This window comes from Varanus komodoensis, unplaced genomic scaffold, assembly GCF_004798865.1.
Source record: "Varanus komodoensis strain SLA01 unplaced genomic scaffold, ASM479886v1 scaffold42, whole genome shotgun sequence".
NCBI classification, from domain to species: Eukaryota; Metazoa; Chordata; class Lepidosauria; order Squamata; family Varanidae; genus Varanus; species Varanus komodoensis.
The window spans coordinates 1,856,357-1,872,027 of NW_025335972.1; the positions used below are offsets into that span (position 1 = coordinate 1,856,357).

General features: G+C 46.2%; 1 protein-coding gene across 5 annotated transcripts in view; it reads left to right on the forward strand.

Moving 5' to 3' along the window:
* PNCK (pregnancy up-regulated nonubiquitous CaM kinase) overlaps positions 1 to 15,671 on the forward strand; it is a 48,957-nt gene that overhangs the window by 2,545 nt on the left and 30,741 nt on the right. For all 5 annotated transcript variants that reach the window (XR_006416035.1, XR_006416036.1, XR_006416037.1 and 2 more), the window contains exons 2-6: positions 8,998 to 9,108; positions 10,921 to 11,052; positions 12,208 to 12,282; positions 13,008 to 13,146; positions 13,822 to 13,945. Coding sequence is in view for 2 of the 5 variants with exons in the window: in XM_044443633.1 (XP_044299568.1) it covers positions 9,032 to 9,108; positions 10,921 to 11,052; positions 12,208 to 12,282; positions 13,008 to 13,146; positions 13,822 to 13,945 (547 nt within the window). In the remaining 3 variants the exon portion in view is untranslated. The remainder of the gene's footprint in view (positions 1 to 8,997; positions 9,109 to 10,920; positions 11,053 to 12,207; positions 12,283 to 13,007; positions 13,147 to 13,821; positions 13,946 to 15,671) is intronic.

The following is a 15,671-nucleotide window of genomic DNA, read 5'->3' on the forward strand; positions in this document are numbered from 1 at the left end:
GGGGGGGGGGATCACACTGGGTTACAGATGGCTGTGTAATCCACATGTAATTGAGTGCAAAAGTTTACAATGACCGTAATGTTCACATAATTCAGTATAAGGCATAAAGCAGCCTTCCCTAACATGGTCCCCTCCAGGAATTTGGGATGTCATTTCCCATGAGCCCCAGCCAGAATGGCCAATGTTCAGGAATGCTGGGAGGTGTTGCTCCCTCAAAATTTTAAGACTGATTAAGGCTTGACAAGAGCATCAGACTTGGAGGGGAAAGAAGACCTACCAGGAATTTGAAAGGTGGCCTCTGGTAAGTTATTTTCTCACAAGCAAAAAAAGTTGGGATCAGCTCCCAATTATGCTGCCCTGAGCAACTTGAATGGAGATACAGATGTGACAGACAGCACCAGCTTGCTGAAAGCATGCGCTGATCTTACAATTAGATGATTGGATCACTCTGCAACTTGTTTTGCTCAAGAGCACCTGGCAAAGGGCTGGTAGGCTGGGTCCTTGGCCTGCATCTTCCAGGGACCCGGGACACGGTTAACACTTTTCTCCACTTCTCTGGGTGGGAAACCCAGGAGGGCAGGAGGCCTTTCTGAAGTGACTAAAGCTGACTGAGAAGACTCTGGTTGCTGGTTCCTGCAATAAATATTGCTGTCTTTACACATACCATGGCATGCTCAACAGATACCTACTGGAAGTCATCCATGCACATTGACTGTGCGAGGCCTAAGATTTGAGGCACCTGCAGTCTCATTTCTCTGCCTTTCACAAACATGTGCACCGTTATATATGTCTGCATGGACACTCCCAGTCTAGTAAGGAGAGCCATGCCACAGAGTACATCTATACTCAGTCAAGGAGTGGGCACCTTCTTTGAGTACAATGCATGTAGGAAGATTTGGTAGTTTGGTAGTAATAGGAGAAGACATTTCCTAATTAAGAGTGTGCTGCTAGTTCTTGTTATACCACGTGGGGTGTGGTGATAGGAAGGATCCTGAGCAGAGGAGTCAGCGCATGTCTGCCTATCACATTTCATGCCCTGCCAGTGCGAAATCAGGCTGGTCAGAGGGCCAGGTGGACTACCCTCCGTCAGGGATGGAATTCAAGTTTTGTACTTAATGCAGCAGGCCCTTCCCAGCACCAGGTGCAGCTTTTTTCTTCTTTCCTGTTGAGGAAAGAAAAATGATGCCTTGATGGTCATAGATGGTTTCTTGCCTCCGCTAAGATGAACAGATGAAGACTCCTGCTTTTAAAAGAAGTGAAAAACCCGTCATGGGATGGTCATTTGTATCAGGGCCATAGTGCTAGAGGAGAGGTGGGTTGGCCTTTTTTTCCTGAGATTTGCCTGCACTAAATTGCTCCTCCCACCCCAACCAGGCATTTAAAGCAGGCCCTGTTGGGTGGTTATTGAGGGCCTAGTGCTGTCCCCCCAGCCATGTGCTCTCTTGGAAGAGATAGTGGTGCATGTGCCATGCGGCCTGCCATACATCTCTGAGCAAGACTGCTGCCCTCATGGGCCTCGCAGCTGGAGCAAGACTTCAACCTCCAGTCATTCCGTTTCTGGCTGAGCAAGTGGGAAACAGACAGATTTGACCCACAAGCCTGGCATGCTAGCAGCCTTCCCCAGCCTGAGACCCTCCAGATAAGTTAAACAACCATTCCCATCATCCTCAGTTAGTAGATGGGGCTGTTGTCCAATGGATCAGGAGCTGGGCAAGGCTGCTAGCATGCACTGAGAGAGCTCCTCTTAGCAGGGCTTGCACAGAAAAACCACCCACTGGAGTGCTGGTTAATGGATGAAGGGTGTCATTTGGAATTTCTTCTTCAGGCACCCAAAGAGGATTGGGCTGGCCCTCATCATGTCTTTGTGCAATTCCAAAAATGTATTGATTGACTGACATTTGCAGAGGAAATGGGACACAACTTTTGTTCTTCATGCATGCTTTGCATCCCTACAAACATGTTTTATGGCAACTCTATACTTAAGTCTCTCCCTATTCCCAGGCCTCAGGGCAGGTTATAAAAATACCAAACACCTTCTGATCTTCTAGAAGATCTGCCAAATTTGTTCATCTTTTTAGAAAAAAAGAAGAACAAATGCTAAAGGGGAAAAAGAGAAAAGAGATAACATAAATATACATAACATTTAACCCTTTGGGCTGTGTATTCTTGGACATCCTCTTGTTCCTCAAATAGTGGCTTGGGGACTAGAAGTATATTTTCCTCGGATCATCTGTCCCCTAACAAGTATACACTCTGTAATAAAGTTAGTACTTCCCAGTAGCAATGGCTTATCAGATAATGTGCTCAGACATTGCATTAATAATAATTTCATTATTATTGAAAAATATTAATATCTAAGGGTACAGGACTTTTTCTGTCCAAACTTGCATAAGTGGCTTACAAATAAAAAAGCTGAAATATGTCAAACTAATTAAAAGCAAACTCATCAGTTAAACCTTCTAAAATAACCTAAATGAAAACTAAAAACACAGTAAGAACCAAAATACCTGGGCAGCAGTATAACTGAAAAAGATTTGGGTGAGAGAATGATTTTTAACAGGTGCCTCGGACATGTTCAGAAAACCAGGGGGAAGGACATTCTGGACACTGAGGCCACGGCAGAACTGGCCTGTATCCAGCTGTTGCCAGATGACTGTCTGCAGGTTGTGGTATACCTAGCAAAGCCTCCTCTTGTGAATTTAGCAACTGTGTAGGTCTCTGTCTGAGAAAGGGATTGATGTGCCACAGACCAGATAGATACAAAATTCCCAAAGAGAGATATAATATGGAAGTGCGGAGGTTTATTTTTTCTTGTTCCTTGAAGAACTCTTTCTTTCCACTGGAAAGGGTTTTAACACACCAGGCCAGGCTGGATTTTTCTCCTGTTTGGTTGGCAATCCAAGTACTCCCACAGCTCCTGTTTATTTCAATGGGGATTGTGCAAGATAAGCTGCAAAACACTTTTTAACCATGACCTAACCTCTCTTATTCTGGAAATTAATAAAAGGATAAGATATTGCAATTCTGAGTTTTGATTAACTTTTTACTTACTTATATTTGTTACTCCTACATGGATCACTGCCTTGTCGTGGCAAAGGGGCTTGCGTAGCTCAATAAAGCCATGAGCTATACCATGCAGGGCCACCCAAGACGGATAGGTCATAGCAGAGAGCTCTGACAAAATATGATTCACTGGAGAAGGAAATGGCAACCCACTCCAGTACTCTTGCCATGAAAACCCCGTGGACAGTTCTAAAGGGCAAAAAGATATGACGCCGGAAGATGAGCCCCTCAGGTCGGAAGGTGTCCAATGTGCCACTGGGGAAGAGCAGAGGGCTAGTACTAGTAGCGCCAGAAAGAATGAAGCGACTGGGTCAAAGCCGAAAGGACACTCAGTTGCAGATGTATCTGGTGGTGAAAGGAAAGTCCAATGCTGCAAAGATCTATATTCCATAGGAACCTGGAATGTAAGATTCATGAAGCAAGGCAAGCTGGATGTGGCCAAACAAGAGATGACAAGACTGAACATCAACATCTTAGGAATCAGTGAACTAAAATGGACGGGAATGGGTGAATTTAATTCAGATGACCATCAGGTATACTACTGCGGGCAAGAATCCCTCAGAAGAAATGGAGTAGCCTTCATAGTCAATAAAAGAGTAGGAAAAGCAGTACTGGGATACAATCTCCAAAATGACAGAATGATCTCAGTTCGAATCCAAGGCAAACCATTCAACATCACAGTAGTCCAAGTCTATGCCCCAACCACCAGAGCTGAAGAGGCTGAAGTTGACCAGTTCTGTGAAGGCCTACAACACCTTCTAGAATTACCCCCAAAAATGATGTCCTTATCATCATGGGGGATTGGAATACTAAAGCAGGAAGCCAAAAGATAACTGGAATAACAGGCAATTTTGGCCTTGGAGTACAAAATGAAGCAGGGCACAGGCTGGTAGAATTTTGTCAAGAGAATACGATGGTCATAGCAAACACTCTTTTCCAACAACCCAAGAGATGACTCTATACATGGACATCACCAGATGGTCAACACAGAAATCAGACTGACTATGTGCTCTGCAGCCAAAGATGGAGAAGCTCTATACAGTCACTAAAAACTAGACCAGGAGCTGACTGTGGCTCAGAGCATGAGCTTCTTGTTGCAAAATTTAGGCTTAAATTGAAGAAAGTAGGGAAAAGCACTAGGCCACTCAGGTATGACCTAATTCATATACCTGATGAATATACAGTGGAGGTAACAAATAGATGTAAGGAATTAGATCTGATAGACAGAGTACCTGAAGAACTATGGACGGAGGTTCGCAACATCGTATAAGAGGTAGCAACTAAAACCATCCCAAAGAAAAAGAAAAGCAAGAAAGCAAAATGGCTGACTGAGGAAGCTTTACAAATAGCTGAGGAGAGAAGGGAAGCAAAAGGCAAGGGAGAAAGAGAAAGATACACCCAACTGAATGCAGAATTCCAGAGAATAGCTAGAAGAGATAAGAATGCCTTCTTAAATGAACAGTGCAAAGAAATAGAAGAAAACAATAGAATGGGGAGGACCAGAGATCTCTTCAAGAAAATTGGAGATATGAAGGGAACGTTTCATGCAAAGATGGGCATGACAAAGGACCAAAATGGCAGAAGAGGCAGAAGAGATTAAGAAGAGATGGCAAGATTACACAGAAGAACTATACAAGAAAGAGCTTAATGTTCCTGATAACCACAGTGGGGTGGTCACTGACCTCGAGCCAGGCATCCTGGAATGTGAAGTCAAATGGGCCTTAGGAAGTCGGAGCAACAACAAAGCTAGTGGAGGTGACAGTATTCCAGCTGAGCTATTCAAAATCTTAAAAGACGATGCAGTAAAAGTGCTACACTCAATATGCCAGCAAATTCGGAAAACTCAACAGTTGCCACAGGATTGGAAAAGGTCAGTTTACTTTCCGATCCCAAAGAAGGGCAATGCCAATGAATGTTCAAACTACCACACCATTGCACTCATTTCACATGCTAGCAAAATGATGCTCAAAATCCTACAAGCCAGGCTCCAGCAGTATGTGGACCGAGAACTACCAGAAGTACAGGCAGGATTTTGAAGAGGCAGAGGAACTAGCGATCAAATTGCCAACATACGCTGGATCATGGAGAAAGCTAGGGAGTTCCAGAAAAACATCTACTTCTGCTTCATTGACTATACTAAAGCCTTTGATTGTGTGGATCACAACAAATTGTGGCAAGTTCTTAAAGAGATGGGAGTGCCAGACCATCTTATTTGTCTCTTGAGAAACCTATATGCAGGTCAAGAAGCAACAGTGAGAACTGGACACGGAACCACTGATTGGTTCAAAACTGAGAAAGGAGTTTGGCAAGGCTGTATACTGTCGCCCTGCCCATTTAACTTATATGCAGAGCACATCATGAGAAAGGTGGGGCTAGATGAATCACCAGTTGGAATTAAGATTGCTGGGGAAATATTAACAACCTCAGATATGCAAATGATACCACTCTAATGGCAGAAAGTAAAGAGGAACTAAAGAGACTCTTGATGCGGGTGGAGGAAGAGAATGCAAAAGTTTTCTTGAAACTCAACATTAAGAAAACTAAGATCATGGCATCTGGTCCTCTCACTTCCTGGCAAATAGATGGGGAAGAAATGGAGGCAGTGACAGATTTTATTTTCCTGGGCTCCAAGATCACCGCAGACGGGGACTGCAGCCAAGAAATTAAAAGACGCTTGCTCCTGGGGAGGAAAGCTATGGCAAATCTAAACAGCATACTAAAAAGCAGAGACATGACCCTGCCAACAAAAGTGCGTATAGTCAAGGCTATGGTTTTCCCAGTTGCAATGTATGGCTGTGAAAGCTGGACCATAAGGAAGGCTGAGCACCGAAGGACTGAGGCCTTTGAATTGTGGTGCTGGAGGAGACTCCTGCGAGTCCCTTGGACCGCAAGGCAATCAAACCGGTCAGTCCTAGAGGAGATTAACCCTGACTGCTGTTTAGAAGGCCAGATAGTGAAGATGAGACTCAAATATTTTGGCTACCTAATGAGAAGGAAGGACTCCCTGGAGAAGAGCCTAATGCTGGGAACAATAGATGGCAAAAGAAGAAGGGGACGGCAGAGAATGAGGTGGCTAGATGGAGTCCCTGAAGCAGTGGGTGTGAGCTTGAGTGGACTCCGGGGGATGGTGGAAGACAGGAAGGCCTGGAGGAATGTTGTCCATGGGGTTGTGATGGGTCGGACATGACTTCACGACTAACAACAACATTTGTTATATTTTTATCCCACCATTTTTCCTTCCAAGGAACTCAAAGTAGCCTATATAATTCTCCTCCTCCGCTCATTCTTATCCTCACAACAACCCTGTGAGGTATGCTGGACTGAGAGTTTGTGACTGCCCAAAGTGAGCTTCATGGTAGAGTGGGGACTAGAACCTAGACCGCCTGAATCCCAGCTCTGTACCATTATGCATAACTAGCTAACCAGTATTAAAATACAATTCTATGGCTGGCTGTGGAATCTTGGGCGCTGTAGGACTTTTTCTGTTTAAACATATATAGGATTGTGTCCTAATATGTAAGTTGACCCTACCCTGCCACAGCCATTTAAGTTAACACTGATTATCCATTTCTATTGCTACTATATAATACACAGAATTGCAGCTTTTCTTAGCATATACAATATTCATTTCTAGTTTTTATGCATACCCCTTTGGATATGTTATTGTGGAGGAAATCTGAGACATTGTATTTCCTGTTTTCCTCATTTGTAAAGTTAGGAGGAGGTTGTCAACTGTCCAGAAACAAACAAAGCAGCCAGCCCTCACTTTGGCCTGCTTCTGTATCTTTTACAGCAGGTGGACCTTTAGAAATTGGTAAGCAGAGCTTCACTGTAGAGATAGACGTACTGATGACTATAGAACAGTCAGCTCAAGACAAGGGCTGATGAAAAAAATGAGGGGACAGCAACCCTGTCTGGATATGGCATATTGATATGCAGCGATGCAGACAGCCAGACAGGATGTCCTAATTGTAAACTTTTCAAGGTGTTATATGGCCATACCTGAACAGCCTGCTAAACAGCCAGGCTATTTTTGTCAAATTTTGTTAGCATGTCCTTGTAACCAAAAAGTTTAGGACCTGTGTCCTGGTATAGAACAAAGACATTGCCCATGGCTTAATATCTTAAAAGAGAGGTGCAGGCATGGTTTCAGTAGGTGCATGTAAAGGTGTGTGTGTGTGTGTGTGTGCGCGCGCGCGCAAGATTCAGTTTAGATTGATACACTCCAAGGAAAAGTAGTGCATTTTAAGAACATGTATTGTGATTTTCTTTGTTTTTACACTTTGGAAGTCACACAGCCATGTTAGCAATATAAGTCACCCTTTAACAAGTTTAATGTCAGGAAAGAGATTGTTCCTTTGGCTGCAATCCTTAAGGGGTCGTCTGTCCATCCGTCCGTCCGTCCTTCCTTCCCTGTCCATTCTGAACAACTGTGCCCAAGGATTGCTTTGTTCATTGTTTATAAAAGTTCCTCGCAGTACTGCTCTGGGCTTTCAGGTGGGCCAAGACCTTAACACTTCCACGGCAACCTGTGGGTGGCAACCACGGTTTCTGCAACATCTCCTCCTTCCCTACTAATGGAGCATCTTTGCCTTGACAACAGGAGGGCCTGCATTCATCTCTGCAAAAGCAACTTTAAGCCCAGGGCATGTCTAGTTGATGAGTTGTTGGGTCATGCAGAGAAACAAGTGCTTGGGGGAATAAGCCTGCATAACTTGAATGTGTGTGTGTGTGTCCTGAAACGGTGCTTTTGGAGTGGGCAGCATAGCCCTCCTGACACAAAGTCTAAGATTTTGGGCAGGTTGGGGTTGGCAGCAGTCCCTTGGGCTTCAAAACCATGGTGCGCATGATCGGAGGCACTGTGCAATTTCCGTGTTCCAGAGTTGACCCCCCTCCTGAAAACAGCTTCTGTTCCATTAAGCTTTGGGTCCAGTTTCTTTCACACCTGTCATTTCTTTTGCTGTCAGTGGTCAGTCCGCTGTGTTAGCTGGTGGTTGTGGTCTGAGAGGGAGGAAGCTTCCCTGGGCTGCTGCATCTGGACCAACAGCAGTGGCCAAGAGCCCGTGGCCCCCTTCAGCCTCTTCTGGTCATTTCATAGCAGGACCTGCAAAGCTTGCCAAGGTTGTGCAAGGAGGTGGCCAGACCACCAGGCAAAGTGGGGCGGCTCCCCTCTGCAGTGGATTCTGAGATGCACTGAATTAAGGATTCTGAACAGAATGTGCCATAGGGTGGCCATGCGTCCTCTTTTACAGAGGACCTTCTTCTATTTGATGGACTGCCAGGGAGCTATTCTCCAGGTGCAGGTGGCCTCTGTTTGAAGACCTGTCTAGTCCAATTCTGGTTGAAAGATAAAGAACCACCAGAACAGTTACCCATTAACAGTGAGTGCCTGCACGGGCATGCAGCTCACTTAGTCACAGTCTTCTGCACTCTAGGAAAATGTGTTTCTATTAAAATTATAATAACTGTTTTAAAATTTGCATGTAACCATATAATGCAGTATATGCACACATTATATAAATGGATGCTCTCTCTTCCCCTTTTCGTGATGTATTTCCTCTTGATTTGGTGATTCCTAAGTGACTACCACAACTGGAGACTGTTGGATCCAATCCATGAAGCGCAATATTGCCTCAAAGTCCCTCATTTCATAAATACTTTAACAGGGGAACAAACCTCCTGATGGCTTGTTGTTCCCAAATTGTGTTATGGTTCTGTTTTTCTATCTCAGACACTGAGATGTCTTAGTTCAGGCCTGTGTGGAATTTTTGGTTTGATGGTTGTTTGGTATCTTGTGAAATAGAGGGGAAGGAGCAGGAAGTTTCTGGCCTTGGAGTCATGGGAATGGGCTGACCCCATTTCCATGATCCTTGTGAATGTGTGTGCGTGACATTTTTCTCCTCCTCCTCTTCCTCCTCTCATCTCTGTCTCCAGCTCCTTCTTCACTGCCCGCTCATAGCTGTTCGTAATGCCGCTCGGGAAAGGCTGGAAGAAAAAGGTTGAGGACATCACCAGTGTCTACAACATCAAAGAGAAGCTGGGCGCGTGAGTGAACAAAGCAGCCTGGCAAGAGACCTGTGTAGGCTGTGTGGGTCCTGCTGGGATCTGGGGCCTCCTTTCCTTGCTCCTGGGCTATGCCACCTCTGCCAGTGCCTTTCTTCCAGAGTGGGAACTGCTCTCTTCTTTCTCCACCCACCATAACATTCTCTCTCTCTCTCTCTCTCTCTCTCTCTCTCTCTCTCTCTCTCTCCCTCCCTCCCTCCCTCCCTCCCTCCCTCCCTCCCTCCCCTCCTTGTCTTCCAACCTCCCCATCCTTAAACTAAACCAAATCTGACAGGGCTTGCATAATGAGGCCAATCCGTGATTCCTCCTACCGTCCCAGCACCACCTCGGCATCAGGAACCGGGGGAAATATTAAATACGGCACTCAGCCATCCCTAGCCAGATGCCCCCTCCTCCGATGAACCTTACTGCAACTCCCATCCTCTCCAATTATTTGGCTGGGGGTGATAGGGGTTGTAGTTGGACATATCTGGAGGATGCCCAGTTGGGGGAAGGGTGCTTGAACATAAGATTTTTTTTTTCTGGGGTGAGGGAAGAGTGACGTGTAGCTTTGTGCTATTCTAGCGGGTTGGTCATGTATTCCCAAGACTTGGGGGATGCCACCCCATATCTGCCCATCTGGGTCCGGCCACCCGCTGGTTTCTTCAGCCTGCCCTCCCACAGGCCCTCCGGCTGCACGAGCAGCTGGACTTGCTCCTGCTCTTCTGCAGAGAGCGACCCGACCCACCCGGGAATGCTGCAGCCTGTTTTGCCTCATTTGCATGTTGGCATCTCATTGGCTGAGAGAGGCTCCCAGACATGTCTGACGTGCATGGGACAATAATAGACGGAGGGTGGGGTGCAGTGGGGTTAACCCTTTCCTAGCTGAGCCTATAAATCCTCCTCCTCTGAATTTGAATGAGGGCAGGTGGGTGGGGGAAGCAGCATTCATGGTGCTTTCAGGAGAGCTTGCCTGATGGTGTACTGGAGTTTGACTCCAAAATCAATCCCACACATATTTCTGCCCAAGTGTAAACACAGGATACACATGTGTGAATCTCTGTAGCATTGTTTTCTCTATGCCTTGCACGTGGTAATGAGCCTCATCTAGCATGTCCTGTCACCTGATGGCACTTATCCTTTCTGTTTATGCAAGTCATAAGGTATCAAGGGGTCCAGAATGCTGGACTAGATGGACCTACGGTCTGATCCTTCTTATGTAAAGGGCCCTTCTGTGAGCACATGTGCCAAATCTCAGAAAGTTGTGTCACTTCTGATTTCTGGTAACATTTCATCCTCCACCTTCCCCTCCCCTTGAAATAATTGGGTTTAATTGCAAAATGACATTTTAACTGCTGCTGTTGCTGGCAGTTGTTTCTTTGCCCCAGCAGAATTGGGTTGAAGCCAAGATCTTTCATGCTCAGTCCAGTCTTGTATTGGTTGGCAAAGAGTTTCCAGAAATATTACCATGTTAAAAATGCTGTATGTTGAAAATGCTATACTAGAAGCAACACCGTCTTTTCTCCCTCTCCCTCTCACTTCTGGCTGAGAAACACGCTAGATGTTAAAGCAAGTTCAGAAGCTGATTCCTGGGATTGTGACTTCTAGGCTGCAATTCTGTACCAGACTTTTTGAAAGAAATCCCATTGAATTCATTGGGACTTACTCCTGATAGATTTGTGCTTCATGCTGCTAGCACAGTTCATTTTGGGTTTTGTCTAATGGACCATAATGACTGTCTTCATCTTAGTGAAATCTGAGAAACCGCTATGCGTGTGCTCATCCTGTCTCTCTTCTGCTGCTTTTCTCTTGCAGAGGTGCCTTTTCAGAGGTGGTCCTGGCACAGGAGCATGGATCCCAGCACCTTGTAGCCCTCAAATGTATTCCTAAGAAAGCCCTACGGGGGAAGGAGGCAGCTGTGGAGAATGAAATTGCTGTACTTAAAAAGTAAGGCAGTGTATCTTTCTGGCTACATTCCTTCTCTCAGAGTCATTTCAGAGTTCTGGTTGTTAAGTGCCCCAAGGCATATATGGAAGACCTGAGTCATCAGAGTCCAGTCCGCACAGATTAGGTTTGCCAGATGCAAAAGAGGCTGAGGCTGCTAGACTGTTAAGAGTTATATTATTAATAGCACCATTACTGCTATTTTATTAGCACCATTATTTTTATTATTAATTAACAGCAGAGGGAATTTTGGCAGGGATAGCTTGTGATACATGCCTCAAGCACACATCTGGGATAAGGAGCAACATCCGCCTCCTTTAAGCCAAAGAATGTGGCTTCTGTCTAGCTCTCCCTTTTTTGAGGAATTATTCATGGACAAGTCCTTCAGGGTTGAAGGAGGAGCACAAGAAGGCCTCCTTTAGAGGGGAAGATCTGATGGCTGCAGCCTTGAATTTAGAATAACTAAGCAAGACAAGAATAGGACATTTGTGTGTGTGTGTGGGGGGGCAGGGTGTTCATTCATAGGTCTGCCATAAGTCGAGGATGATTTGATGACACATAACAACAATAGTCTTATTTTTTACTTTTCTATCCTGTCCATCCTCTGAAGAGCGTAGGGTGTTGTACAGGTGCTCCCCCACCTCCACACTGCATTCCTGGGATGCAGGCAGGACCAGCTTAAAGCATTTTGCTCCCACAAGCAAAGGACACACAATGCCTCCTCTCTTTCCATGTACAGAAGCCAACTAATGGAATCTTACTTGAACTGACCCTCCCTGAGCCAAATTTCACTCTTATGCTGCCAGTGGGCAGTAAGCAGAACAAACGGTGCACACTGTCCTTCCTCTAACACCTTGCAGCTGCTTCTTGCCCTCTTCCCAGCTCCTGCTGGCTGAGATAACCACCTACTTTGCCTAAGGATAGGGCTGGCCCTGGAGGTCAGTTAAGGTGAGCAGTCATGACTGGCCCAAGCTGAGCCAAGGCCTGAATCTGCATCTCCCTAATACAGGTCCAGCCCCACACAGACTCTCAGTATCTTGTTTGTGTGTGCACTTATCTTTTATGATGTTCTCAACACACACCCTGTTAGAGCCTGGCCTTCTGAGTGTCCTTCACTCCCCTGTCGCTCAGTTTCTGGTCATCTTTCCGGTGTTGCAGGATTCAGCATGAGAATATTGTGGCTCTGGAGGACATTTATGAGAGCCCCACTCACCTGTACCTGGCCATGCAGCTGTGAGTAGCATTCTTCTTGCACTCTGCATGTGGTCCTTTTTTCAAGTATGGGGTGGGGGATTATTCTTTGGAGGCTGTTAGTCCTTTCTGGAGAGACTGGAAATGGCAGGTGTAATGGTTTGTTTAGCACATCTATGTAGATAGTTTTGAGTAAAAACGAAAGCAAGAACCAAATCTCCCCATAAAAATAAGGATAGGCCCCTGTGCCCACTGAGCTTGTAGTACAGCCACTGACAGGGGAGAAAAGCGGGGGAAGGGAAGCAAGAGAGGTGCAAAGTTTGAGGAAGCAAACACAGCTGTAAGTGCTCAGGCCTTGTCATGGTCGTGGGTGGAGGCTAAGGGGTTATGGAAAATGCTCCAGTCAAAAGGAGACTTTGCAAGGAGAATGATCTGAAGGGAGAAAGTCAGCATTCTGCAGCCTCCAGTCGGAGGATCCCAGCTCACTGGGATCAGCATTTAATTAAATTAAGCCAGGTGTTGCTCTTGGGGAGACTAGGCAAGAGGGCACACTAATAAATAAGAACTTTATTGCCTCTCTTAAGCGAGAACAGAATAACTGCACATTAAGTCTGTTGCCACCTAGTGGCTAAACCACATAATGACACTATCCACAGAATTCCTGGACTTTTTTTCCAGTTTAATTGAAAACGGGCACATTTCATTATTAGATTAGCCTGGCTGCTGATGCAGGTTTAGAATGTAAATCAGCTGTCTCTGGCTTGCAGTGTGACAGGAGGAGAACTCTTTGACCGCATTATTGAGCGGGGTTACTACACAGAAAAGGACGCCAGCCAGCTCATCCGGCAGGTGCTGGAGGCTGTCAACTACCTGCATGATCTGGGCATCGTTCATCGGGATCTCAAGGTGAGAATGCAAGCAGCACAGGGAAGCTTGGGGGCTTCTTGTAGGTCTTTGCCAAAAAAGGTGAGTGCAGGAATCCCACAGACAAGGATCCTGAGGAGAAGGTGCTCTGACAGCATTGGGATCTTATCAAGAAAGAAGTGTGCCTTCCAGATACTTGGAGAGCATTGCCATTTAGTCTTCTCCAGATATTCTGGATGACAGCTCTCACTATCTGCTTGGGATGCACCAGTCTGTGGAATGTTGCCCTAAAACTAGGTGGCCTCTTCCCTCAGTCCTGCAATCTGATAATCTCAGCAAACATAGCATGGGAAGAATCACTTGCTGAGATTATAGTTCCTTTCTGCTTGCTACCTTGTTTTCTTGATTATGAGCCACTACCTGAATATAGAACTGTGCAGAGGAGAGAGCAGACTGCTGCCATTCCATGGGGTAAGGTGAAGTCAGCTTCCAAAGCTCTGAAAATAATGACACCAATGTACATCCTATGTATAAAATTCAGATCTTGAGTTATTTCTCCTCATTTGAGGAGATTTGGAATGGAAAACCTAAAGGGGAGGAAAGGGGAGGGGGTGAAAATGGAGGAAGTATCATTGTTCATATTGTAGGAGAGAATCAAACTGTTAATAAGAAAACAATGTGATATGGGTAACCCCATTTTGTTTCGCCCCCAAACAGCCCGAAAACCTTCTCTATGCCACTCCATTTGAGGATGCCAAAATTATGATTACAGACTTTGGGCTGTCCAAGATTGAGGCTGATGGGATTATGTCCACAGCGTGTGGTACCCCCGGCTATGTGGGTGAGTGTGAGACTGGTGAAGGGTGAGGAGGCTGGGAGCAGGGCCAGGTAAGATGGGCGGCACCTCTCTTATGGCAAACCTCCTCAGGTAAGTGGAGGGAGCCCCCCATGTATGAGTCTCCTCATTTGTAATTAGAGGCATGGCTGGCTACTCTCTTTCCAGGGCTAATAAAATGTAGACACAAGAAGTTCTAGCTCTCTGAAGTATGGGCAGGGGCATGGCGGGCTGTGGAGGTCAGATGGGACAAGGCCTTTAAAACGTGGACATGGTGAGAAAGGACAAGACCAAAAAAGATAGAGGTGGGTGCTGTGAAGTGAGGAAAGACAAGGCCTAGAATGCAGAACATTGTTCCATTGACAGCCCTCCCATTACATTCTCCGAGGATGTGGGTGAATAACTAGCTTTTTGTGCTAAACATGCACACCACTCCACAACAAATAAAAATCTGTGGCAAGATCAACCAGACACTGTGCCCCGTAAAACATATTTTCAAATCTGTATAAATTAGGTATGTATTCTTAATGGCTTCTATTTTAGACAGGATATTTTATTTATTTATTTATTTTTCGATTTATATCCTGCCTTTTTCCTACAAAGGGCTCAAGGCAGCTTACATCATTCTCCTCCTCCATCTTATTCCCACAACAACCACCCTGTGAAGTAGGTTGGGCTGAGAGTCTGTGACTGGCCCAAAGTCACCCAGCTGGCTCCATGGCTGAACGGGACTAGAACCCAGATCGTCTGAGTCCGAGTCCCATGCTCTTAACCCCTACACCACACTGGCTCTCACCATTCAGTTTTGGTGTTTCACAACATTTATTCTGTTCCCACCACTCAGGAGGTGGCAAGGAGCTGCACAGAGCAGCGCTGTTGCACACCAGCCACAAAGAACGCAGCTCCTCTTACTTTTGAGACCTTGCTGGCCATTAGCCATACATGTTTCGACGTATTTTTCTGACCTGTAAGACTGACAACCATTTTTTGCCCCTTTTGATGTTCCAGACAATGTCGAGAGATTTTGAGGGAGCCGGATTCTGCAGCTTGGCTGCGCCCCTGTACAACTGCTGTGCTGTCCCTAATTTATCAAATCCCTCCTCATTGTAGGCTAGTGCCCCAGTTGAGGCCTATACAAGAAACAGGCTGAGTGGAAGTTAGGGATGCCATAGGGCTGCCCCCTGCTGCCAAGGCTGCTTCCCTTCATGGTGTTCAGTGCACAAATCCAGTGCAAGAGACATGGCCGGCTAGTCTCAGGGTCCACACCCCTGCAGGGCCCCCAGAATCACTCCTCTGCCTCACCCAGGAGTCCTGCTCTCTCACTTGGACCTCATTGGCAGTAGTGAGGAAGGGGCACGGGGGACGACCCAGCTTCCTTGCTTATTAGCTCTCTGCCTGTCAAATAACAAGGAGACAGTGGGTGAGGAGCAAGATCAGCAAGGAGAAGGTAGACCCATTGACCAGGGGGATCTACTGAGGCTGCCTTGTCCAAGAGCCCTCAAGAACCCGGGGCCATGACTGACCACAGGCACAAGACTTAGCAGTAGCTGGCTTCCCAGATCACGTCAGCAGAGGCTGAAGCTGTGCTGGATTTAAATGACACAGCGAGGTGCTGGGCCCAGATCTGTGTGTGCGTACCGGGGGGCTCGCCACATGTCCCAGAAGGAAGCCCTGCTCCATCACTACCGCTGTGGAGGGACAGGGTTGTGGTTGCCCGATAGAAAGAGAATGG